The 24,077-nt window shown below is 31.5% G+C and overlaps 4 protein-coding genes across 5 annotated transcripts; 2 read left to right on the top strand and 2 right to left on the bottom strand.

Moving 5' to 3' along the window:
• Positions 1-462: 462 nt before the first annotated feature.
• On the bottom strand, positions 463-3,534 carry LOC126771633 (U5 small nuclear ribonucleoprotein 40 kDa protein). The gene is made up of 6 exons (XM_050491631.1): positions 3,339-3,534; positions 3,134-3,260; positions 2,525-2,728; positions 1,878-2,120; positions 1,509-1,687; positions 463-673 (listed from the first exon to the last, which is right to left on the bottom strand). Exons 1-6 carry the CDS (start codon positions 3,453-3,455, stop codon positions 494-496), a joined length of 1,050 nt encoding a protein of 349 aa, XP_050347588.1. The 5' UTR covers positions 3,456-3,534; the 3' UTR covers positions 463-493.
• Positions 3,535-3,779: 245 nt separating this feature from the next.
• LOC126771684 (nucleoside diphosphate kinase 6-like) lies at positions 3,780-7,196 on the top strand. Of its 2 annotated transcripts, XM_050491702.1 has the most exons (4): positions 3,780-4,085; positions 4,699-4,859; positions 5,071-5,216; positions 6,790-7,196. In XM_050491702.1, exons 1-3 carry the CDS (start codon positions 3,877-3,879, stop codon positions 5,214-5,216), a joined length of 516 nt encoding a protein of 171 aa, XP_050347659.1. In that variant the 5' UTR covers positions 3,780-3,876; the 3' UTR covers positions 6,790-7,196. The 2 variants fall into 2 exon arrangements, with proteins under 2 accessions (XP_050347659.1, XP_050347658.1); XM_050491701.1 differs by lacking the exon at positions 6,790-7,196 and having other exon boundaries at positions 5,071-5,370.
• On the bottom strand, positions 5,497-8,375 carry LOC126771639 (enkurin domain-containing protein 1-like). The gene is made up of 4 exons (XM_050491641.1): positions 8,228-8,375; positions 7,503-8,120; positions 6,340-6,501; positions 5,497-6,234 (listed from the first exon to the last, which is right to left on the bottom strand). The coding sequence occupies exons 1-4, from the start codon at positions 8,259-8,261 to the stop codon at positions 6,074-6,076; spliced, it is 975 nt and encodes a 324-aa protein (XP_050347598.1). The 5' UTR covers positions 8,262-8,375; the 3' UTR covers positions 5,497-6,073.
• An 84-nt stretch (positions 8,376-8,459) lies between these two features.
• LOC126771700 (uncharacterized) lies at positions 8,460-23,438 on the top strand. The gene is made up of 8 exons (XM_050491724.1): positions 8,460-8,946; positions 9,673-9,837; positions 10,166-10,399; positions 11,347-11,419; positions 12,125-12,220; positions 12,728-12,861; positions 13,658-13,750; positions 23,269-23,438. The coding sequence occupies exons 1-8, from the start codon at positions 8,813-8,815 to the stop codon at positions 23,339-23,341; spliced, it is 1,002 nt and encodes a 333-aa protein (XP_050347681.1). The 5' UTR covers positions 8,460-8,812; the 3' UTR covers positions 23,342-23,438.
• Positions 23,439-24,077: the final 639 nt, after the last annotated feature.

Raw genomic sequence — 24,077 nt, 5'->3', positions numbered from 1 at the left:
ATCATAAAAAATCAAAAATTTTGTTCATTATCGTATCATATACAATTCGGAACCGCGTCGTGAAGCATATGGACGAGATACGTTTGGATACAGATTCGAGTAGACGGCAGTGAAAGTATTGGTTTAATATAAATAAATAGCACAGATAAATTAACCAATCAATATCTTGAAATCTTAACATCCATGTGGTTGACTAAGATTTCTTTTTAACAACCCTTTAATCATATTGCTACCAAGCCATGCTGCTGCTTTGCAAGCCGATACATAATTTATGTCAAAATTTCAGTAAATCCGATATTAAATTAAAGGTCAATTATTTGCTGTCTCAAAGACATTGTATATTAATTTAATGATTACATTCTCGTCTTTTGTACTGGTAACTTTAAGCAAGTATTGGAATTAGCACCAACATATATATATACAGAAATAAGCGGGGTAGAACTATGAGTAAAATGAGGAAGATAAAAATTAGTGTTTTATTTATAAATGTATTTCAGTTATCTATTTCTCCTAAATATATCTGTTTATCACTGGAAGCTGACAACATGATCGGTTCAGATCGGTGGAAATGGACGTCATTTACTGAACCGTTATGACCGGGCAGTTTGTACAGCACCCGGCGTGACGTGGTGTCCCAGATGTACAGGAATCGGTCTGACGAACCTGCTGCAACCTAAAAATTATAATATAATTATTGTATTTTGTAAAATAACGTTGTGCTAAATTTTACCACGATCCCGTTTCTGCAGTATTAACCAGTTGTTACATCGTCTATATGACGCCAACCATATAATCTAAGATTATATAACCCTCGTTCCTGTACAAGAGCTTACTAGTTTAGTTGAAAGCACAGTGAAACAAAGTTATTATTTCGCGGTAGAATAATTGATAAATGCGTACTCCTTAGTAGCCTGCACAAAGCCGTATATTTTACTCTACCCATTTTCATGACAAAAATTAAAAACAATAATTATTTTTTATCTGTTTAAAATATGTTACATAAGTATATGTTTTTTTAAAGTAGCAACACATACCAGATAGTAACCGTACAGATTATAAATACCAAATTACACTATTTCTACTTCTAAATTTTACAATATGCACAAAGTTAAAATGTATCTTATTCAAGTAAGCTTAACAATAAAGCATTTTTTAATTATCACTATTTTAATTAATTGAGAGAAGTTCAGGAATTCACGTAGTTGCTCTTATAAAATATATTAGATTTAGAATGTGGTTAGAATTCAAAATTATTGTTCCTGATCACTCCTGTGCTGGAAACTTAGCTTAAATCCAAGCCATCCTTTAGCCAAAAAGTATTTTTTTTTAATATGTAATAAGATTTATTGATTATTTGTGTATTGATAAAAAATTTTAATATGTTAAATGGCAAATTAATTTTATTTTCTATTATTTTATTATCTATGCACATACCAAGAACCAATAACATTATCTGTACTTTATGCAATTGGAAAGCCACATACACAAAATAAATATATTAAGTTTACCTTTGATCCATCAGGAGACCAAGCACATCGAAGTAGATTCTTCTCAAAGTTATGTTGGTGTCCAGACATTAACTTGACACATCGTTCAGATGGAGCAAACGGTCTCACATCCCATATCCTCAGTGTATTATCCATTGAATTTGACAGCAAATAGGAGCCGTCATATGATAGGGCCATTCCTGATATTATAAAAATATATGCATTAATTAATAAAGTGAGAGTAAATTACAATTCAAATATATTTTATACAAAATTCTCTCAACTATTAATTAAATATTTACTATCCAAATATCACAATCCTATCACACACATGAAACTACACAGATGAAAAATACTGTTATCGACATCTGTTTCAGTTTGGACACTTACCAGTAACTGTATCTGTGTGTCCTTTAATCTTATAAGCTATTTGATTATTTCTTATATCCCATACTTTAATCACATTATCAATGCCACCGGAAATAATTTTTTCGGCTGTATCATTGAATAGCACAGAAGTGACAGGGTATGCACTGTCAAATGATGCTATTGGGTTCCTTTTCCTAGCATCCCATAATTTTATTGTGTTGTCATCAGAAGCAGACACTAGCAGTTCAGGCCCTCGTCTTGCCGCTGAAATAAAAAAATTAACTTCTTTATTACATTATTGTTTTCGTACACTTTCACTTCTTGTAAATAGATATGAAACAACAACAAAATATAATATAAAAAAAAATAATGTACTTATGATTTATTATTTTATCACAATATTATGATTTCGTTTCATTTAATTTTAATATGTTGTTTTCATTTAAATGAATCTTATATGACCTTAGAATCAAACAATCAATTGTTATTTTGAGATATTATTAAAATAATTTAAATTGATTGATTGAAAGTAATGAAAAAAGTGTAAGATCAAGATAATAAATAAATTACTTATGATTGAATAGTATAATTACATGACGTAAACAAGTAATAAAATATATACCCGATACTATACATACATTACTATACATATATGATACAATACATACCCGATACTGAGTTCACAAAACTTGCATGTCCTTTTAACTTTTTGATTCTTGTTCCAGTTGGTACGTCCCATACGGCAACTGTATTGTCTGTTGCACATGTGTACAAATGAGCACCATCAGGGGAGAAGCAAAGCTCCATTATGGCACCCGTGTGGCCTTTCATTACCATGACATTATCACACTGACCATAGACATTCCAAAGGACTGAAATATTAATATTATTAATTAGACATGCAAATGAGCCAACATAGGGCATGTGGCAGACACTGACACTAAGTATAAGCAACTCTATACCCTTTAAACACAAAAAAACGAAATGTTTGGCGATATAATCACTTTTAAGTTATAGCCAGGCAAGCCAAGGCAAAGTTCTAAAAAGATAGAATTACGAATGGGTATATGACAGTAATGCAGAACAGTAACTGTTACTTATGGCCAATCTCAATCTAAATATTAAAAATAGTATATTATTAATATTATGCAATTTTTTACTTTCACATTTAAAAGATTTTCTAAATTATTGGATTGATATTATTTGACTTGATTAGTTTAATTTTTGAGGTTTTTTTAATCAGCGATATATTATTGTTTTTATTATGATTTACTTACATATTTGTCTGTCAAAACCTGCAGACGCTAAGTGCTTGCCTTCAGGATGAAACTTAGCCGTGAATATCTCTCCCTGATGGCCTTCTAGTAACATTATAGGCGCGTAGAGATTTGAAGTCCTCGGCACCTGGAAAACAACATCACTGAGAATTATAATAAAACTTATAAAATTGATCAACTATGAGAATGATTCCTACTATCTTACCGTAGAAGTAACAACCGCTTTTTCTCTTGTTCCAACTACCGATATTTCATGACGGGTTTTTTTAGCCGGTACTACAGAATATTCTTCTCCTTTCCTTTTTATTTCCATTTCCGGCATTTTAATTAGTTTTATATGGAGTTTAAATAATTAAGACTCTCACGCGTAGTGTGAATTGTTTTGACTTTTATGCTTTAATTTTTTAAAATGTTTTTGACGTATGAACAGATAATTTATCATAAACGCTAATCTAGAGGCTATAGGGTACGTAACTAACCATCCATAGTGACCTAATTATTTTTTTGTTTATATGTACAAAAAAGATTACTGGTCAATGCACGAAGATATTTATAATGATATTTTAATAATTTCTCTATTTTAGAATATTACAGTAATACGTTTTTCGCGAAAAGTCGATAAATGTCAGAATCACATTAAATGTCAAACTTAAAATAAAAGTTACGTGAATAAGAAATCATTTATTTATTAAATATGAATGAAAAATTAATCGTTATATCGTTTTAAAGTTAAATTCTTTAAAATGCAAAAATTACAATTATCTTTGGCAATAATAAAGCCACACGCCGTAAAGAATCCTGTCGCTCTCTCATATATTAGAAACGTTATTAAAAATAGTTTTATCGTAATAAAAACGAAAAGAATTTGCTTGGAAAAAGAAACTGCAGAAAATTTCTATGAGGAACATGTTGAAAAGTTCTTTTTTAACCGCTTAGTAACCTTTATGACCAGGTATTGCAATACATAACCTATATATCGATTATTTTGTATTAGCTGTTATTGTTTACATTACACTACTGCAACTGTAAAATTTCAGTTTTGAAAGAAAAATGTAACTGTCTCCTTTTATCTAATATATAAATGCATGGTTCAAATTTATTGTAATTTTTTCACACATATTATGATAAACATTTACATTTTAGACAGTAAAGTAAAACTAATCTCTTAATTGGCCACCCAATTAGGAAATGTGAGACTCATTTAACAATAGGTATTTTAAAATCACTTCAAGAAAAAACGTAAGTTGAGAAAATATTATTGATGGTATTAACTGAGTGGTAGAAATAAAGCTGTGTTGAATATATTTGTAGTGCAAACAATAAAGTTTAGCATAATGTAGGAAGGTTTTTGAAAAAAATCACATTTAAAATTACATGGGTTTAAAAAAAAACTCAATTTTAATTATATTTTTCTGTAACTACTAATATTATACATATATTACCAACTCAAAGTTTTATAATTATAGTTGATCAAAAGTATTACTATATCAAAGTTTTTAATATCCTCATACAGTAGCATTTTCAAAATTATCCCAAATCATTCAAAGGCTAACTTATTTTTTCAGTGGTAGCATTGACTTACATATTATAAGTCATACTAATGCAGTCAAACTTTGGAGAAAAATGCTCGGCCCTACCAAAGTATATAAGGCACAATTTGAAGAACCAAACTGTTTGAGAGGCATGTTTGGTATATCAGATACAAGAAATGTTGCGCATGGTTCTGGTAAATATAAAATGCATATATTTATTATCTATCCGATTATGGTGAGAAAACATGAAACATTGGCAGAATTTTGCTCATAACTATTGTAAATACATTCCAGAAAAATATTAAGTTCTATTTTTTCTCTAGCTGTACTAAAGTAATTGCATTGTTAAGTTTTAAATGAAATCTGAAATTTTGTATTAAAGTTCCAATTATTTATTGTTTTTAGATTCCATTACATCGGCAGAGAGGGAAATAAAATTTTTCTTTCCTGAATTTTCTTTCTATGACTGGCACACATTCGATGAAATAACATATAGAAAAGGACCCATAATATTTAATAATCACCTATTTCAACATGTTAGAAAATTATAGGTAGCTACCAAAGTATTTAGTTAATTTTTAAATTATTACATATATTGTTACCATAGTATTAGGATATTTTTGGGTTATATTGCAATGTAATAAATTAAAGTAATTAAGTTATTAATTAGGATTTTATAGGTAGCTTCAAAAGCTCAATAGGAAAAGTAGCACAATATATTTTTTTTTTATTAAAAAATTATATTACCTTCCAAGGGTATTTTAATTATATAACACCAAGCAATTAAATATTTACAATTGTTAATGTAAATTTTACACATGACAAGATAAAATAAAATGTTGTTTAAATAATTATTACTTGATTAGTGTCAATAAAAGCAAATTGTGAAATATATCATTGACTATATGATAAAGAACACAATAAGAATCGCAAAAAATTTAAGCATATGGTTTGGCGGTAAACTCGTCTTGATTTGAGTTCAAATGTTTTTTTTAAACATGTTCATTATTTAAAAATATTTATCTTCAATTTTACAAACACAAATCTGTAGGATTGGTAATATTGTTCTACAGCTGTTAATTTGTTTTAAAAAATGAAATGATTATATATAATATAGGCATATATTTAAATTTCCAAAAGATAGAATCACTGTAAACCATACAAATATATAATTACAAGAATCATACAATTAATCTAAATTAAAGTTAAGTTATCACAACAATTTCACATTTTATTTTTGGTAACTTTCAAATTTATATGGACGGATTAAAAATGGTTGTTCATATAAAAAAAATTGTTAATTTCTTTCCAGTTCGAAAGCTAGAAAGTATTAAAGATACAAAATATATTTAATGTCTTACAAGTAATTTAAAATTATTTAAATATGTCAATTATTTGGTTTATCAATTTACTCTCCTATCTTAACAAACACTTTTGGTCGGGAGAAAACTTTGATGCCCTCTTCCAGTTTAGCTAGTTGCTTCTCGAGTTCCATTTTTCTATTTCGCATTCTTAATGTGTCAGTTTTTACTGGCATTTTGTTTAATTCACTTACTAACTCTGCAAAACCTTAAAGAAAATACAAACCATTAAATTTCTGGAAAGGAAGGCAGATATCACAAAATAAAACTATAAAGTATAAATAAATAACAATAATAGTCAAAAATAACATACTATTTCGAAGCATGCGTAATGTTTCTTTCCTTTCATTGTCGGGGAGGGTCACATGGCCAGGAGGACACATTGTATTATCATCATCAGCTTTTGTATCCTCAACTTCTTTAGTGCTATCCTTTCTATCACGGAGATACTTTGGCAACACACCCTTTTGGTAACCTAAAAATAAACACAAATTGGATAACAAACTGATATAATAAATAAAGTCTGTTTTCATACCTATACCTTATCTATATAACAAACTCTACAAATATTTAATACCAAGAGTCTTGGCCAAGACCTTTTAATTGATTGGTTGCTACCTATATCTTGAAATTTAAATTTATTCCAGTGATTTGCTCCGGAAATTAGTGAACTTTTAAATTATATATATTTAAGACTGAATAATTAAATTATATATATATTAAATTTCAACCAAATATAATATATAATCAATATCCTCCGCAGATATTCGACCGCTAAACATAATTAGTGTGTTGTTGCATTGCAGTTCAAAGGGTGACTGAGCCAGTGTAAGTACATACACAATGGACATTACATCTTCGTTCTTAAGGTTGGTGGTGCGTTTGAGATGTAAAGAATAGTTATTATTGCTTACATCGCCAATGTCTATGGGTGGTAGTGAAATTTTAACATTGGGTGGTCCATTTGCCTGTCTGCCTAACTATAATATAAAAAATACTCAATATTTTAGTATTTATTTTGTACATTTAGTATTTTAGAAGGCTGAAATTAAAGACTAGTACAGCGATAGACCTTACCATATATGAAAAAGAAAGTTTAATATATTTTAGAATGAGTATACAACTTAGATCATGACTAAGTTACAGTATTAATAAAAAATTTTTGCAAAGCATTATATGTACATTGATCTACATTGTATGACATAAATTATTATTAAGCAATTAATGAATCATAAAAACAAGTAGGTCATGTTCATGTCGTTATTATGTGGAAGGACACAGATTATGTATTATTTATCTATCTCTGAATATTTTTACACATATCCTGCAAAGTAACACATTAAAATTAAATGATGTTATGTTAATGTATTAATCAATAGCACAGTTATACATTTCTCTTTTATAAAATTTTATGTCATAAGCTATACTACCTTTTTACTGTTATATACAGATTTATTAAAAAAGAAAAAGATTTACCTGGAGGTAAATATGGATCTTTATCCTTTCTATCTAAAATTGCATTCAGACGACTCCGGTGCTTTTCCTCCATCATATCATCACCGGCCCGACGAGGTGAAAGTGCACGAGGTGGACTTCTCTGACTCCTTGAATCTCCACTGGCTTTCATCTTGGCTTCATTGTCATCACTTTCCTTCATTGGATATAACATAGTTAGCTTAGTGCTCTCATTTAATCGCTGAGCTAAATTTGACTCTATAGTTTGGCAACCAATATCTCGTAATCGACTTGATGATTCTGAAGATTGGACTTCATCGCCTGATGATTCTTCGGGTTGCTTCGTCAGTATCATCTCTTTCCTTCGTAGAAACTCGGCCATATCACCCTTCTTTATTCGAACATCACTGAATTTCTTCCTATTCGATAAGCTCGATTTACCGACATTTAATGTACCCTTACCGCTTTTGCTTGATGGTGACGATTTGACTTGTCCGAGAGCATTTGCAGTTATTGGAGTGGTGAGACGTGATGGTTGGGCAGATTTTAAAGTTAATTTAGGCTCTTTAGGTGATTTATTCTGAATTAACTTTAGTTGTTTCATATTTTCTTTTATGAAATTCCTTTTTTGTTCCTTTTCTGAGAATAATAATAGTGGTATTAACGAGAGCAGTATATTAAAGTTACAATTAATCAATTTTATAAACTTATTTATATTTAAATGTAACGAGAATATGTCAACTTACTCGGTTCCGGAAATACTCCTTTTAAAGTATACATGTTATCAAGCAATAACAAATACCAAGAAAATAAAATATACACTCATCATTTAGTGTTCAATCAAACAATACACTTTTTAAATGAAATGATATTTGTCCATACTGAATTATAAATATTTCAAGAAAAGTAAGTTCGGGGTATCTTTTAGTTTTCGTTCCGTTTTTGTCACTTAAGTTTTTAAACAACTGTCAACATTTAAATGGCTGTTTCATAGACAAAATTGGTTCTGGCCATTTTTGAAAAATATTATTATTAACAGTACGTAATATTTTGTTATTGAATGCTAATTTTAACGTTACTGAATAAATATTTACTTAGTGTTGACAAAGTTATTACCTAGGAGATTAATCCTTGAACAGATAAAACATGGAGGCTAGATAAAAGTCGTCATTGATAAAACCAATAATGACAATAATATTGTTACACATTACAATTATAAAAGTTTGTCGTTGAATGTCAAATTATTATATTTATGTGTTTTACTATAAAATTGTATTTTTTTTAAAAGTACATGTAATTTATCAAAAATATTTTTTTTGTGTTATCATAATATGACTACTACGTCCATTAAAGCTTCGTCAAATATTGGAAAATTTAAATTATCACGAAGAGGAAAGAAACTGCAGCTGTCTGATGATCAAAGAACTTTGGTTGCATTACCAAAAGATGTCGCTGAACGAACATGGTAACATAGAACTAACTTGTAGTAATTCGACAAGTCCATGAAAATACTTTGTATGTAATGTAAAGGATATTAATAATTAATATTAAGTCAATAATTTAAAGCAATTCATTTGAGTTTTGATCCTTATATTAGTAAATTTAACCATGGTATGCGCAACTACACTTGATTAATTTTTAATCAATAACAGTACTATATTTTTAACACTCGTTGAATGAATATTACTATGAATATTTATTGATTTATTTTTTGTGGTACCAATAGATCTCTTAAATTTATTTAAACAAATGTTTTTTTTTTATTACGGACCACATTGATGTATCGCGAATATAATTAAAGTAAGAAAATAAATAAACAGAATCGTCTTACTGCTACTTAATTAAATTATTCATTTTGTTCATATTTAAAGATTAGAGTGTAATCCATTTAATCGTATTTTATGGTCCAAAAGTTCAAGCGGGTCCTATGTGTATGGGCCATACGTTTTTCCATAGTTTGAAAGCTCCACATTACTTATATAAAGGAGTAGTTTGTATTTTGATTTTATTTTTTTAGTTCATTTTTAACCTGTATTTAACATACAACAGATAAGACTTTAAATCGTAATAAAAACAAACTCATTTTCGCATTTATAATATGAGTAAAGATTATGTTAACTTAAAGAGAGTTTTGCGTTTATTTGCCTTATCCTGGTTTATGCTTAACTCTGGTCGTTGCCTGAATTTATAGGGCGGAAATTCTTCAAAAGGAAGAAAATGACCTGATGATCTTCGACATACGCGAGGAAATAATCGAAGACGCTTTAAGGATCTGCTACAAGAAGTACATGGCGAAACAGAATGTATTATTTACTGCATATTGTGCATCGGAGGCATGGTTAAAATTAATAAACTGGTAAAATGCCCATATTTCTATTATACTAAAAGAAAAATGTTTACGGGATGAGGTGATGAAGTCGGTAAATGTCATGCCCAGCAGACCTTTTCTCTTGAGTAGAAGGTTTGAAGCTTATCCCACCACGGTGCTGCAAAGCGGTCGATGGATACACAAGAGGAAGAACTCCACGCAACACATGCAGGTCTCCCCACGATGTTTTCCTTCACAGCCGAGCCGATGCTCAGTAAAATCGCTATTATTGCAATAACACACATACATATTCTTTTATGTACTCAATCTCGTTTTGTTATTCTAATAAATAACTATTTACTAAATACAATTAAAGGTATTTCTTCCCTCACGATCCGGGTGAAGACCCGAGCGCCCATCCACGTTGTCACATCCCTAAACGTAAAGAGTCCTGGCAACCAGACGACCTCCCGGATCCATCACCCAAGGATACATGGTGTAGACAAGAGTTAGATATCCATGAAGAGATACAAGATGAAATATTGAGGAAATGGCCGAGCTCCTCTTCCATAGACATGCCGATTATTGAAGACATACCAAAGGAATACTGGTTACTTACATTTGAACAATGTTAGGGTTCTTGTTACATCGCTTCGCCGATAGCATCGCTGATACCGCCCTATTTTTGGCAATGATTAGAAATTTTAATTATATTAATACAAACCGCTTATCAAGAATAACTAGTATAAACTATTTTAAAGCACCAGTCAAAAATGCTGCGTTTATTATTTGAACTCGAAATCTATTAGGATATTATAATAGTGAAAACTTGCCCTAAAATTGTTAATGATAACTTGCTTTGCTTAATTTGATATAATTAGTAAGTGATCGGTTTTTAATATATTAATCGTGATGGTGTCGTTATCAAAGAAAACACCATGTAGAAATATTGTTTTGCTATTTGTGCAAGCATTACGCACTGTGAGACCATAAAATTTGGATCTTGTAAACGTTTGATTTGTAAATCAAAATGATTTCCAATGAACCATCAAAATGTGTTTTAAAATAAACAATATGGCTGATACCTTAGCTCGTACGAAACCTAAAACTTTGTTGATGTATGTTTTTTATGATGGATTTTATGACGGACGAGCATATGGGCCACTTGATGGTAAGTGGTCACCAACGCCATTATGACATGATGACAATGACATTATTAAATAAATGTTAACCATCGCATACATCGCCAATGCGCCACCAATCTTAGGAATTAAAATGTTATGTCCTTTTGCCTGTAAGTAAACACTGGCTCACTCACCCTTCAAACCGGAACATAACAATACCAAGTACTGTTATTTTGCGGTAGAATATCTGATAAGTACATACCCAGACGAGCTTGCACAAAGCCCTACCAGTAAAAATTTTTCTACAATTATAATGTCCATGCTGCCTTCCCGGGCTTAAGCTTGCGATCTTCGGTTAAGACTAACGTGTTTGAATCACTATACCAGTACAGATAATATAAATAATTTAAACAGCACTAATTACTATTTTTAGGTTTCCCGGTAAAGTTAATCTTCCAAACGATCAAACTGAAATGTCAAATGATACTTCAAAAACGATTACTTATGTTAGTTTTATTTTAACATAGTTTCTATCGGCTTTATCTATAAATGCTACTTGGGGTGATTTGTTAAGCAATGCAATGATATATGCAATGAAAGAGAGAAATTCGTGTTTAACTAAGTACTTTTGTAAGGCGTAAGGTCTTTTAACTTTAATGAAAGTACAAAGTCAAATATGAATTACTTAAGCTTAATGTTTTTTGTTATTAAATATTTTTCTGCTGAAACTATTGGATCTAATTTGAATCTAATATGTGGATAACATATTAGAACATTCAAATATTGATGGTGCTATGCCAGATATTTTCACGTCAACTGCCAAGAACAATAGAAAGTTTCAACTCAATCAAAGGATGATGCGCGCGCTTTTATTTTTATATATTTCATTAAAAAATTATTATTACCAAATTCAAAAAAAGAATCTTTTTAACCGCTCGATTCGGTGTTTGGTAGATAAAATTAACCTTATAAGCGCATGCGGCGCTTTAACAAAATATAGATAATATGACCCTGATAGACGAACTTACATAGTTTGTTGCTTTGGGACATAGTACTTTGTATATTGATTTAACCAGCGACGATAATTGGGTTTGCTTTATCAGATAAGGTTCATAGAGAATTACTATCTATAAATATATAGGCCTTGCTATATGATTATAATCAGTTTTGTTAATCAACTTCAATTTTAGATTCAAGTATTATTTGTACAGGAAACAGAGTCTACTAGTTCAGCTGGTAACATCGGCACTGAGAGTGAAGTACTGGAGAAGATCACAGATTATAATAATGGAGAGTTATCGGTTAAGGTTAATTCTAAATTTAATTTCATTCTTAATTTAAAATTAAATAATGTTTTATTATATAGAGGTTAGAATATACAGGTATTACGAATATTTCCTCTACAGTCGTCCCAGTCCGACTGTATCTTACTGGTGGAAGAGCTTTGTGCAAGCTCGTCTGGGTAGGTACCACCCACTCATCAGATATTCTACCGCAAAACAGCAGTACTTGGTATTGTTGTGTTCCGGTTTGAAGGGCGAGTGAGCCAGTGTAACTACAGGCACAAGGGACATAACATCTTAGTTCTCAAGGTTGATGGCGCATTGGTGATGTAAGCGATGGTTAACATTTCTTGCAATGCCAATGTCTAAGGGCGTTTGGTGATCACTTACCATCAGGTGGCCCATATGCTCGTCCGCCTTCCTATTCTATAAAAAAAATCTTATAAGAGGACTAGATCAACGTGGCAGAAAAATATTGTTCGTACCGACACTGCTACGCCATAAATGTGTGTCACGTGTGGTTATTTACAGGAATCAATGTTGTGTGATCTAAAAACTACAACTCCAGTGAACGGATCATTCCAAGGCGCCGGTGATTCGACTGTTGATAAACTACGACCGAAACGGAGACTCACCGAGAAGAGCAAGTTGTTCAGTCGAGCAAGGTAACAAGAAAACAAACAATCATTATCATTACATATGTATATCATCCACAAATAATAGACAATAGTACAATAATAGTTTTTTAAAAGACTAGCTACCCGTCCCGGTTTCACACGAGTAGTATAAGGGTCTACGTTTATATTTAAACAAACAAACAAAAAACAAATAAGGATTTGCTTTGAGCCAGAAACCTTCGTACATACTTACGCAGAATAATATATATATATAGTTCGTCCTTATGGCTTTCAAGTTGTTATTATTATATTATTTGTTGTTATTATTGTTATTATTAAAAGACTGGAAGATGAAATGAATGTATTTCTTTTTTTAATATAAAATATATATCATTCTATTAAATGCCATTTGACTTTATTATATATTTATAAATACACGATACTTGCTTCACAAATTACTCACTAGAAACTTAAGATGAGTATTAACCTGTGTTCGTGGTGGTAAGGTTTTGTGCAAACCTTCCTGGGTAGTGGATGTGTATCACCTGCTCATCACATATTCTGCCGCAATACTTAGTATTTTTTCGTTCTGGTTTGAAGGTTGATCGACTGCAGTAACTACAGGCACAAGGGAAATAATATAGTTCCCATGGTAGGTGGTGTGATCACGATGTAAGGGATGATTAATATTTCTTACAGAGCCAATCTTTTTGACGGTAGTGACCACTAATCGACAGCCCATTTGCCAATTTCCTTACTTATTTCAAATTAAAAAAACACCTTACATTTAATATACTTGTATAGTGACTTTTATAGTATATTTTAATTTTGATAATTTTTTTAGTATGCTTGGAAGATCGAAAGCGACCCTACCACCGTTGGATGGCTCCAGGTCCAGGCTTAGCATTATCTCCGACTGTCGTCTTAGAAATTTGAGGTAAATTGTTTTTATTATTATTAAAATAAGCAATTGCTTAATACAAAGTGAGGAACATGATTTAAATTCATTGTAATGTTTTATACATTTTGTAGCTTAGTTTTTTTAGAAATGCATTAAAACAACGGCAGTAGATTGACGATAAGGAAGGCGCATTTTTCCTAATTAATTCGTAAACTAAATCTTTAAAGCGCGTTATAATTTATTTTCAATTTCATATTTTCTCGCTTAATTACAGATTTTCATTTGTTTTAAATTGATTTTGACATCGACATGCGAAATCTATTTCCAATAGGCGATATATCGCGTAGAATAAACACAAAAGTGCCGACTTGATCAATTTCTTATAATAGTCGGCTATATATATATATATATATATATATATATATATATATATATATATATATATAACACAATAATAGTATCACATTACGTCAATCCGACTTTGCTTACCTGAGGCTGCATGTATGCATACAATTATAGTGCACTTGTATTTGCGCGAACATAAGTGCATTTTCTATATTCTCGCTCATAATCCGATAGGATGGCGGGCGAATGGAACACGGAAAAAGTTTAGTTACTACATGTAAGGACCAATGGATTTACGTGCTACCCGAGGCATGGGAGTGTAAACTTTCATACTCCGGGTTTTTAAGTGGTTCTACCCACGATTTGTCCCCAAATCTTATAAGCTAGCCCTTCTAGACCTTCTAGCCCTTCTAGACCTTCTAGCCCTTCTAGACCTTCTAGCCCTTCTAGACCTTCGAGACCGCCGCACTAATACATAATATAAAATGTAATTGTCTTATTCTTATCGATATTTTAACATTTCAAAATACTTACATTCCAAAATGTTTTGTGTTTTACGCATTCTCTCATGATAATGATTTCTTTCACCCCCAAAACTGAATTCGTGTTCTGTAGCTATTAGTCGTAAAAAAAACAAACTTTTTATACCTTTATAGTAAGTGAGGTTGTTAAATGAGAAAGAAAATTTCAAATTCATAAGTTATTGAAGAGTTTTATTCAAACATACTCACCTGAATATGTTTCAACAACAATTGTTATAAATAATTATAACAAAAGAGCCCCTCTATAATCCATAAAAGATTCATTGTAATTCTATTGCTTTTTATACAATCAAATAATGGCGGTATGGAAGCTATAAAAAGCCATATTCCGTGGGAATTTAAGAAAGAGCGCACGTGCACAACTACAAAAGATGTCAGAGCCTGAACTTTTAAATACAGAGTTAGCCGTCCATTGACCCCTGCTCTAGTGTATTCAAATGAAAAGCGTATAAATTGGAGATAAGTAAAAAAACTCGTATTTTATCAATACAACGTATTATCCTTATGCATTTAATGTGAACACTTGTGAAATTTTATATAGGGTTGACTGAAATTTAATATCGTGCTACGACCATAGATTACTTTATTTTTTTATTTTAAAACCTCCGTAATTAACAGTTTAGTGTCCCATTTACCTTTTTAATTAAAAGTAAAATAATTTGTTTAAATTGAATTGTAATTTAGAAAAATACGAAATATTACTTTGTAAACGTAAATCGTTTATACTGTAACGAGTAATGCGTGATGAAAAAAACATTAGTGGTTTATATGTTTGGTATCAACCCTGCATAAGGTTATACACCCCAGGTGTACAAAGTTCATCGACCGCTGATTGTCCACGACATGCAGGCTGGTAACAAGAGGAATCAATACAATTCACTTTTTTATGAATAATTTGAACGGACTATAAATGCCACTTTACGGCAATTATACAACTTTGCCCATAGACTTGGAGATTGGAGAGCTTATAATTGACATTTGGTGACGTCATTATTTGTCAACTGTCTTTAAAGGTTTGACTTTATGGCCTAAATAATAATCGTTGCTGGCGAATAGTTAAATATTGATGTCTCTCTTTCTGTCATCCGTAATTTGACATTTGAAAGAAGATGAGAACGCATTTATTAGTAATAGGGTACGCGTTTCTAATTTACTATCTCATTTTATATGCTCTTTGTAGTTGATACAAATATAATCTGTTATCTTTTGCGACAGATAATGTTTAGTAAGCAGATTTAATTGATGGTTATCGCAATAACCTTATGATATAAAAAATAATTTTAAAAACTAAAACCCGACTACGGAAAAAAAGAAAGTAGCTGCAAAGTAAAAACAAGAAAATATTCTTGTCTTAACTTATTATCTAAACACTTTTCAATTTTATTATTTATCTAAAAAATTATCAATTTATGTATGTAGGATTCCGTGGTTGTATGTCCCCTGACCCTAAGACTTAAAAATACATTAGTCATAAGTCTAAAACCGGAGACCAAAATATAAATGACTTTACTGACAATTTTATTTGACCAATTCCTTGAACGTGGAAATAAGTAAATGCTGATATTTTTTCGGTTCTTCTTGAGAGAATCTACATTCCGAATCGCTTTACATTTAATATATTTTGTAACATGACGATTCATAATTCTACACCACAACTTGTGACGACTTAAATAGAATAAAAAATATTTCATTTAGCATTTGATTGTAGACTTAGTTTATGAGTTGAAAATACTTTATTTTTCGCGCTAAATACACAGTTCATAGTCCCGGTAACAACTCGCAGATAAAACTTGTATTTTGAAAAGTTGTATTTTGGCGTTTCCATTATGTAATTTCAATTTCGTTGCTGTTTTATTTATATACATATACGTATGTATTGTTTTGAAGAAATACAACCGTTATTCACAGCGTTTCTGTCATAACCCGGTCGATCACGATGCCGGTCCTTTGTACCGCTAAAAGCTTTTGTTCGTTTGATGAATGGTTTGTGTTAAGTCTCATTTACCGGAGTGTTGAGTGCAATAATGTGACTTAGTTATTGATAATGTCGGGATATGGTCAAGACGGCGCCTTATGTATTATACATATTCTGGAATCGAAAGGGTTAATGCCTTTATCGTGTATATGTTTGACTTGTCGCTGATATCATCAACATTGTTATATGTGAGACTTTTTCCGACTTTGTAAAATGAAAGAGATTTTCGGATATATTTTTCGCGAAGATAACGCGATGATATGAGTTTTGTGAATCCGTAACAGCCTGTGAATGTCCCACTGCTGGGCTAAAGGCCTCCTCTCCTCTTATTGAGGAGAAGGTTAGGAACTTATTCCACCTATGCGGGTTGGTGGAATACACATGTGGCAGAATTTCAGTGAAATTAGACTAAATTGTGAATAAATGTTGCTATTATTTTGTTTTTATTAATGAAGTTCTTCCTGCAGCTTAGTCGAATTTAAATAACTAAATACCTTCTTACTATAAGATCTAGGGTACATGTAGCTTCTATATTCAATAGCGTATTATGTCTCATTTGCTGCGTGCATAGTGAGGTTTAGTCGTTTAATTTAAGAATTATGTAGCATTAAATTTATGACGAAAGTTTATACATAATATTAAAATAAAATCTTAAACAATTTGTCTGTATGTAAGCAGTCGCACTTAAAATTAAAAACTAAATTAGTCAATTTAAAAAAAAAATATTTTATTTTTATTTGGCAAAGATTCAATGTAAGAAATGTATTATATTGTATATCTATATGTAGATTACATGGTTGAACATTTCTTTATATTGTAGATAATTTTAAATTGCTTTGAATTGATGTCATTTGTAAACCACCCTTTTCACATGGCATTAGAGACATCATTAGATTATAACCCTGTCCGATACCCTTCCAATCTACTCGTTTCAAGGACTACAAATGAGTTCTAATCAAAGAGGTACGAGTACGGGTCCAAGTGACCCCATTCACACCGCCCTAATTTCTATGATCTCTAATACAACTTTTACTGGTTTTAGTTCTTATATACGTGTATTTAAGAGTTATAATGGTATGAAATGTTATTAAAGCAATTTGAGGAAATGTGATCGTACATAAGTTAGGCGGTTAGTTTAAATTTCGTGTGTTATGATAGTTTGTTTGTGAACTTCGTTTATATTACGAAGTTTAAGTATGAAGTGAATACTAAATATGCTTGTAATATGTTTTGTAATTAAATTTCAGTAACAGCCTGTTAATGTCCCACTGCTGGGCTAAGGCCTCCTCTCCCTTTTGAGGAGAAGGTTTGGAGCTTATTCCACCACGCTGCTCTAATGCGGGTTGGTAGAATACACATGTGGCAGAATTTCAATGAAATTAGACACATGCAGGTTTCCTCACGATGTTTTCCTTCACCGTTAAGCACGAGATGAATTATAAACACAAATTAAGCACATGAAAATTCAGTGGTGCTTGCCCAGGTTTGAACCCACGATCATCGGTTAAGATTCACGCGGTCTTACCACTAGGCCATCTCGGCTTTTTTAATTAAATTTATTGTCGTCTAATGTAAAGTATGTCTTTACGAAGTTCAGTCGTTATCTCGTCGGAACATTTACTGAGATAGTGCTGTAAAAATAACATTATAGCACGAAGTTTTTATATTTACGATTCCGCAAAGTCAATATGTTCCTCCCTGGAGCAACATTTTCGTTTCTATTATAAAATCTTCCAAATAGCTTTATATTAGCTTTTTTAAAAATATGAAACTTAATAAAGCTTTTAAATTTCCCAAATGGTTTCCACGTGCTTTTGGGTTAAAAAAATGTTGCACTATTAATGTTGTCCGTGCGTTTGTTGTATCTTATCTATGATTTTTTTAAAATGTTATTTTAAAGTGTATGCATGTTTATTAACAGGTAGCATCAGAATCTAAGTTTCATAATTCATTTGATAGAGGTATGGTACACATTTGCAATATAAATATTGGTTTCCATTTGACGTCGTAAAGCACAGGTGATCTTCATTGACTCGGAGTAAGTGACAGTTGTCTTCCTTAAAGGGGTCTTAGTTTATCGTAGGGGATAGACTTTGCGTGGCTTTGCGTCACCGACATGATAATATAATGAAATCTTTGAAAGTACAAATAATTTAAGTATTGTGGAAATTAATGAGGATAATGATAATTTATGTAAATACTAACATTTTAACTATTATGTATTTAATTTATGCTATATTAATATTTTGCACCGAGTTTGCGACATACTGTGTATTTTGATGAATAAAAAGCTATATAAAAATAGAAATAAGGTGGAATTAAATTAGAAATAAAATATTCTATATTTCTATAGACATTCTATAGTTCTGTCCGGGTTGAATTTAGTGAAAGGGTTATTATAATTGATCCCTCTTTGAAATACTTGAATTACGAGCTTATCATTTATTGCTATCGTTACTTTGTTATTGCAAACGCCTCTGATATCGTCGGCAACCGTAATCGTTGTGGAATAAAATACCAGTTTTAATGTGCAATCATAAGCTTGAAACTCTAGATCAATCGAATTCGGTGTATGTAGTATACACGTAATGGTATGTAGATGTCTCACGTACTGCTGTCCAAAGGCCTCCTGTTACTAAAAGTTATTCCTGTTAGCTACTTATTCCCCCATGCTGATCTAATGCGAAGTACTTACCATAAAGCTGTTTATTCGCTCGCCTGCCTGTCCCATAAAAATATACTGAAACGGATAAGGAGAACGAGGGACATTGGCCACAAAAAAACTTCTAATGTTATCCAAATTTCGTGTGGGAATCAACATGATATGGAATTGATTTCTTGTCCGTTGACACGCCGATAAAACCTTGGAATGTTCAGAATTGCTAAACGCACATTATGGTTACTTATCGACTAGCGATAGCCGTAGGGTAGTCCTGTTTTAACAATTAAGGTATTTCACATAGACTCGATGAAAAATAAAAGCAAAAGTTATGTCATATATTTTTTGACATAGAATCTTTAGTTAATTTGAGGACGAAAGCCTTTGCTCAGCAGTGGGACATTCACGGACATGTAGCTAAAGTCAAGTCGAGCCTATAAAAGTTATTAGATGTTTATGCACTAAGAAATATTTTATGAAGAGAGAGAACCCCCGTACTAAGGTTCAAATCACTCACTTCATTTGAAAAGTTTTTGATGAATATGAACGAACAGTAATATATTATTTCTATTTAATATATTTACGGATCGTGAAAAATACTTGATAGATCACATAGACGTATAGTTAAAAAAAATATATGATGATAAGATTTTGAAATGCTTTTAACTGTATTTCAGTTTTAGTTTCGATTATTGCTTTATATATAGAGTAGTTATTTTGTCTCGAAATTCAAAACAGCAGATTGGAGTTTAAACGCAGGCAGTGGTTATAGTGTCGTGCCTCAGGAAGCACGTGAAGCCGTTGGACCAGCCGTTCCATCGCACTTGTGCTCTCCGCTGGTTTCTCCGTTGAGATTGGCTATATTCACGGCAATCAGTCAGAAGGACATCATCATCAGCTCGTACTAATCTAGACAAGTTTGCTTAAAGCATAACACCGGTAGTTACGTCATAGGCTTGTAAAGAATATGCTCCGATATGAAAGGACCCCACAACCGCGGTAATTGACCGCCTTCAAAGGTGACTTGTAGATACATCACACCGCATGCATAATACGATGTGGTACGTCTTGAGTATTCAACTCATTCCGACAACTTGTTGAATTTCATTGCAACTGTTTCTATGAGCGGTATATAGTTTGTATTTAATCGGAATATACTATGCTGATCAGAGTAAAATGGTATGTGGAAATTAAACTAGATGGCGCTGTGTGTCTTCTAAAGCACGCCGGCGTATTGCAATATATTCTATTAAAAAAACTGTACTTTTTATAATTATTAGTTTTTAAATAGTTTTTTGAGAGGGAGGGAATAATTTACTTTTTAGCGATTAAAAGTTATGAATGTCACTGAAGCTCGTAAACTATTTCTATGCCATTAGTTAAAAAAAGCTTCTTAGATACGAGGCTTTCTCCATTTATGTATTTATATACCTGTAAATATACTATCTACTGCTGGCCTAAAGTCTCCTCTCCTTTTATGAGGAAGGTTTTAGATTGGAGCATGTTCCGGGGAGTATAGGCCGGAGGGGGCTTGGTGATACACGTAAACTAAAAGAAGAATATTACATTAAATAAGGACGGCCTATATAGTTTATTTTTTCTTAGAATATATATTATGCTGAAAATTTTACGACGCGAGCAGACGAAACTAACAAAATGCTGAAGTGTAAAGAATATAACACTCTACCGCTAAAGTGATACTAAAAAAACACACAGTAAAAAATATTAGTCAACCGACGTCATTGTAGCGTCTTAACAATTTAAATATATACAAACAAATTATAAGATTCGGCCCCATGAATCATTGGACACGCGAATGCTATTAGAAATTCATAAATTATTTAAGTAAGTCCCATCTACACGTACAGTCGTATAAAGACAGTGAAATTATACGGGTCAAGTTGGGAATCGAACTAACGACCCGGGTTTGAAAGGTCGATCACCTGGTGGCATTGACTTCGAACTCTCTCAAAATTGTATAACGCTTTCATTGAATATGGTTCAGTGGAAATAAAAAGGCTATTTCCTACTAGATCTAGACTAGACATACAAGGCTCCGGCCTAAGCCAAAAAATATGTAATTTTACTTTAACTGCTTAGGAATGTGGGGCTTCAAATTTCTTCTCTCTGAGTCCGGGTCTCTTATAATTATTAATTAAGAATAGATTAAGTGCGAATGGGGCTATATATATATATATATATATATATATATATATATATTGCCTCTTCGATTGTAAATATAAGTGTATATAAGTAAATCTGTCTATCTATCTGCCTGTTATGTTATATATTAGCTTTCATGCCTAAGCCACTGAACCGATTTTAATGAAACTTGGATAAAGTAATCTTGAGCCCCAAGGGAGGTAGGCTCATTATACCTAACATGTTATCTTCTACACGCACATCTAACACGCAGGCGAAACCGCGGGTGAAAACTCGTTTAAAATTACTCTAAAAATGTGTTTAAAATTACCTACTTGAATAAAATACATTTTGATTTTGATTTCAACTGCTCTTTTAATTTGCTCACTTAGAGCATTAGTAATGACAGGAATGGGGACAGGGGAAATGATATTAAAGGGCAAAGGTAAGAGAAACTCCCATTAAAGTCCATTACTTGATAATTACCCGAGAAAACATTTACTATTTGATTTACAAGAAGCGCCAATACTACGCCGAGTTTTAGTACTACGGCCTTATTTATAAACGTTGCTTATGCGACTATATAGTTAAACACAGATTTAACTCTTTCTCTCATTATTGATTTGACATTCGAAAGAAAAAGACAAAGCATTGTTTAACTAATCGGTCGCTTAGCAACGTTTATAAGTTAGGCTGTAGTTATATATAAAGTAATATGCTTGTTTCATCAATTATATATATAAGTATCTCGATTCTTTTTTCGTTACTAAAAAGAGATAGCATATGAATATCATTCTTTATATTATAAAATGTCTTTTTTTTCAATATTTAAATTAAATTCTAATTCTGATTGCCGGCAATAAATCAATGTTGACAGCATTATAAGTCAACCTACACTACAATATTTAAATAAGTAATGAGATCCTTTTTATTCTGATAAATAGAAATACTGTTACTAGCTGTTTCTCATGGCGTCGTTCACGTTAAATAACCTGGATACCTGAGCAATTCTACTAAACAAATTGTCACTTTATCGTAATCGAAATGTAATCGTTGCCGTTCAAGTTTTCCTATTCTACTAACACTATCAAGTTGCCGTTCACAATCGGAATCGAGAACGTATCGTATTCATAACAAATTAGTAGAATGATTGGTTGGTATGTGTATTACATATACATGATATGATACTTGTCCAGTTTTTACAAGATTGGCTAGCGATTAATTTAATTTTTTCAATACTTAGATCGTATCCTAAAATCATATAACTTTTTCAATAAACGGACTGTTTACCGCCAAAATATTTAGTCAATCAGGAGGGTAATTCCTAAGATATGCGTGTACAAACATACAAAAATCTTACGGCTTATTACAGCCGTTAGGAGTTAATTTGAATAGTAAACACAATATAGTTAATATTTGTGATGTACATTTACTGTTAGTTTTTGTGGGTGATAAGAAAAAATGTAAAAATTAAGTTAAACGAGAACGGAGGTTTATCGAGCTTCAATGAAAAAAGATAAAAAATATAGTCGTCTCAGGATGCTCGGTAGATAAATGAAGGCATTTATAATTAAAGAAAACCAATTAATAAATATCCGTAACAGCCTGTGAATGTCCCACTGCTGAGCTAAAGGCCTCCTCTCCTCTTTTTGAGGAGAAGGTTTGGAGCTTATTCCTTATTAATAAATATCGACTGACATAAATAAAAACAGAGCATAGTTAATAAATAAAATCTATATTTATTTGTTATGATAATGATATATAATAACTAACACTGATATAAATAACATACATGTTCAACATTAATAATACAACAAAATGTACCTTAATTAGCACACTGTTGAGTCGACTGTGTTTTGATTGAGTAATTAAGGTGTTTTTTGTTTCACAGATTGGACACGCAATACGAGATTACATCTGAAAAAGTTGACACGCCACCCGGTGAGGTGGTGAGGCGGAAATAATATCGTCTTGATAACTTTTCGGTAATTTTCTTCTTGTTCTCATTAATATTTAGAATGTTCTGACGATAATAATATGTAAATAAAATTTTGTATTTCATTGTTTTGTTTATTTAATAAATATTGTGGAAGAATGGAATGGTAAGTGTGGTATCTAACCAGCACAAGATCCTACCACTAACTACCACGCAAGTAATCGATACATGTATAGTTTAATAAAGATTTTATATAAAATTCAAATAAAACCAAATATAGTTGCGGAACGATCGATGCGATATTTTATCATTCTACATTTATCAGATGACATCTAAAATCGTCTCCACGTGGTTTATATAAAGAGGTTCAAGAGTGCAGTATCTAATTCATAAGTTTATTCTGAAACATCAATGTCATCACTCTCGAGGAAAATTATGGCCTTGCGTTAATATTATAATACGTTTATTATTCTCGTAGCTCATCGTAGATGCACATAATTATGTATATAACGCTGTCATCGTTCGCGTTATTTGTTATGTATTTTTCCTTTTCTTACTCGGGTAGAGTAGCGAGGTAATGATTATGTTGCTATACAGTAAGTTGGGTTAAACAAGGCCGAATGTCTTATTGCTATTGTAAAGAGGTTTGTCTGTTGTTTAGAAACTACGAGATTGATTGATATTAAACTATTACCTTACCTTATGATAGATATGGTTTCAGGAGTCCTTTCTGAAACGTAGGTTTATTTTAAGATATAGCCTAG

The sequence above is a fragment of the Nymphalis io genome, chromosome 11 (genome assembly GCF_905147045.1).
Source record: "Nymphalis io chromosome 11, ilAglIoxx1.1, whole genome shotgun sequence".
Classification (NCBI taxonomy): Eukaryota; Metazoa; Arthropoda; class Insecta; order Lepidoptera; family Nymphalidae; genus Nymphalis; species Nymphalis io.
Note: the sequence above shows the minus strand (reverse complement) of the source record. Positions and strands in the feature narration are given on the sequence as shown.

What these genes read in the sequence shown, in the direction of transcription:
- LOC126771684 (XM_050491702.1), top strand. Translation starts at nt 3,877, where the DNA reads ATGCAAAAATTACAATTATCTTTGGCAATAATAAAGCCACACGCCGTA. An exon ending in TTAGTAACCTTTATGACCAG is followed by an intron (nt 4,086 to 4,698) that starts GTATTGCAATAC and finishes TTATTTTTTCAG; the next exon opens with TGGTAGCATTGACTTACATA. An exon ending in AAATGTTGCGCATGGTTCTG is followed by an intron (nt 4,860 to 5,070) that starts GTAAATATAAAA and finishes TATTGTTTTTAG; the next exon opens with ATTCCATTACATCGGCAGAG.
- LOC126771639 (XM_050491641.1), bottom strand. Translation starts at nt 8,261, where the DNA reads ATGTATACTTTAAAAGGAGTATTTCCGGAACCGA. An exon ending in AGATCCATATTTACCTCCAG is followed by an intron (nt 6,502 to 7,502) that starts GTAAATCTTTTT and finishes GTTTATTTTTAG; the next exon opens with GTTACCAAAAGGGTGTGTTG. An exon ending in ATTACGCATGCTTCGAAATA is followed by an intron (nt 6,235 to 6,339) that starts GTATGTTATTTT and finishes ATTTTCTTTAAG; the next exon opens with GTTTTGCAGAGTTAGTAAGT.
- LOC126771700 (XM_050491724.1), top strand. Translation starts at nt 8,813, where the DNA reads ATGACTACTACGTCCATTAAAGCTTCGTCAAATATTGGAAAATTTAAA. An exon ending in TGGTTAAAATTAATAAACTG is followed by an intron (nt 9,838 to 10,165) that starts GTAAAATGCCCA and finishes ATACAATTAAAG; the next exon opens with GTATTTCTTCCCTCACGATC. An exon ending in CTTCAAAAACGATTACTTAT is followed by an intron (nt 11,420 to 12,124) that starts GTTAGTTTTATT and finishes TTATTTGTACAG; the next exon opens with GAAACAGAGTCTACTAGTTC.
- LOC126771633 (XM_050491631.1), bottom strand. Translation starts at nt 3,455, where the DNA reads ATGCCGGAAATGGAAATAAAAAGGAAAGGAGAAGAATATTCTGTAGTA. An exon ending in TTTTGTGAACTCAGTATCGG is followed by an intron (nt 2,121 to 2,524) that starts GTATGTATTGTA and finishes TTTTTATTTCAG; the next exon opens with CGGCAAGACGAGGGCCTGAA. An exon ending in ACACACAGATACAGTTACTG is followed by an intron (nt 1,688 to 1,877) that starts GTAAGTGTCCAA and finishes TTATAATATCAG; the next exon opens with GAATGGCCCTATCATATGAC.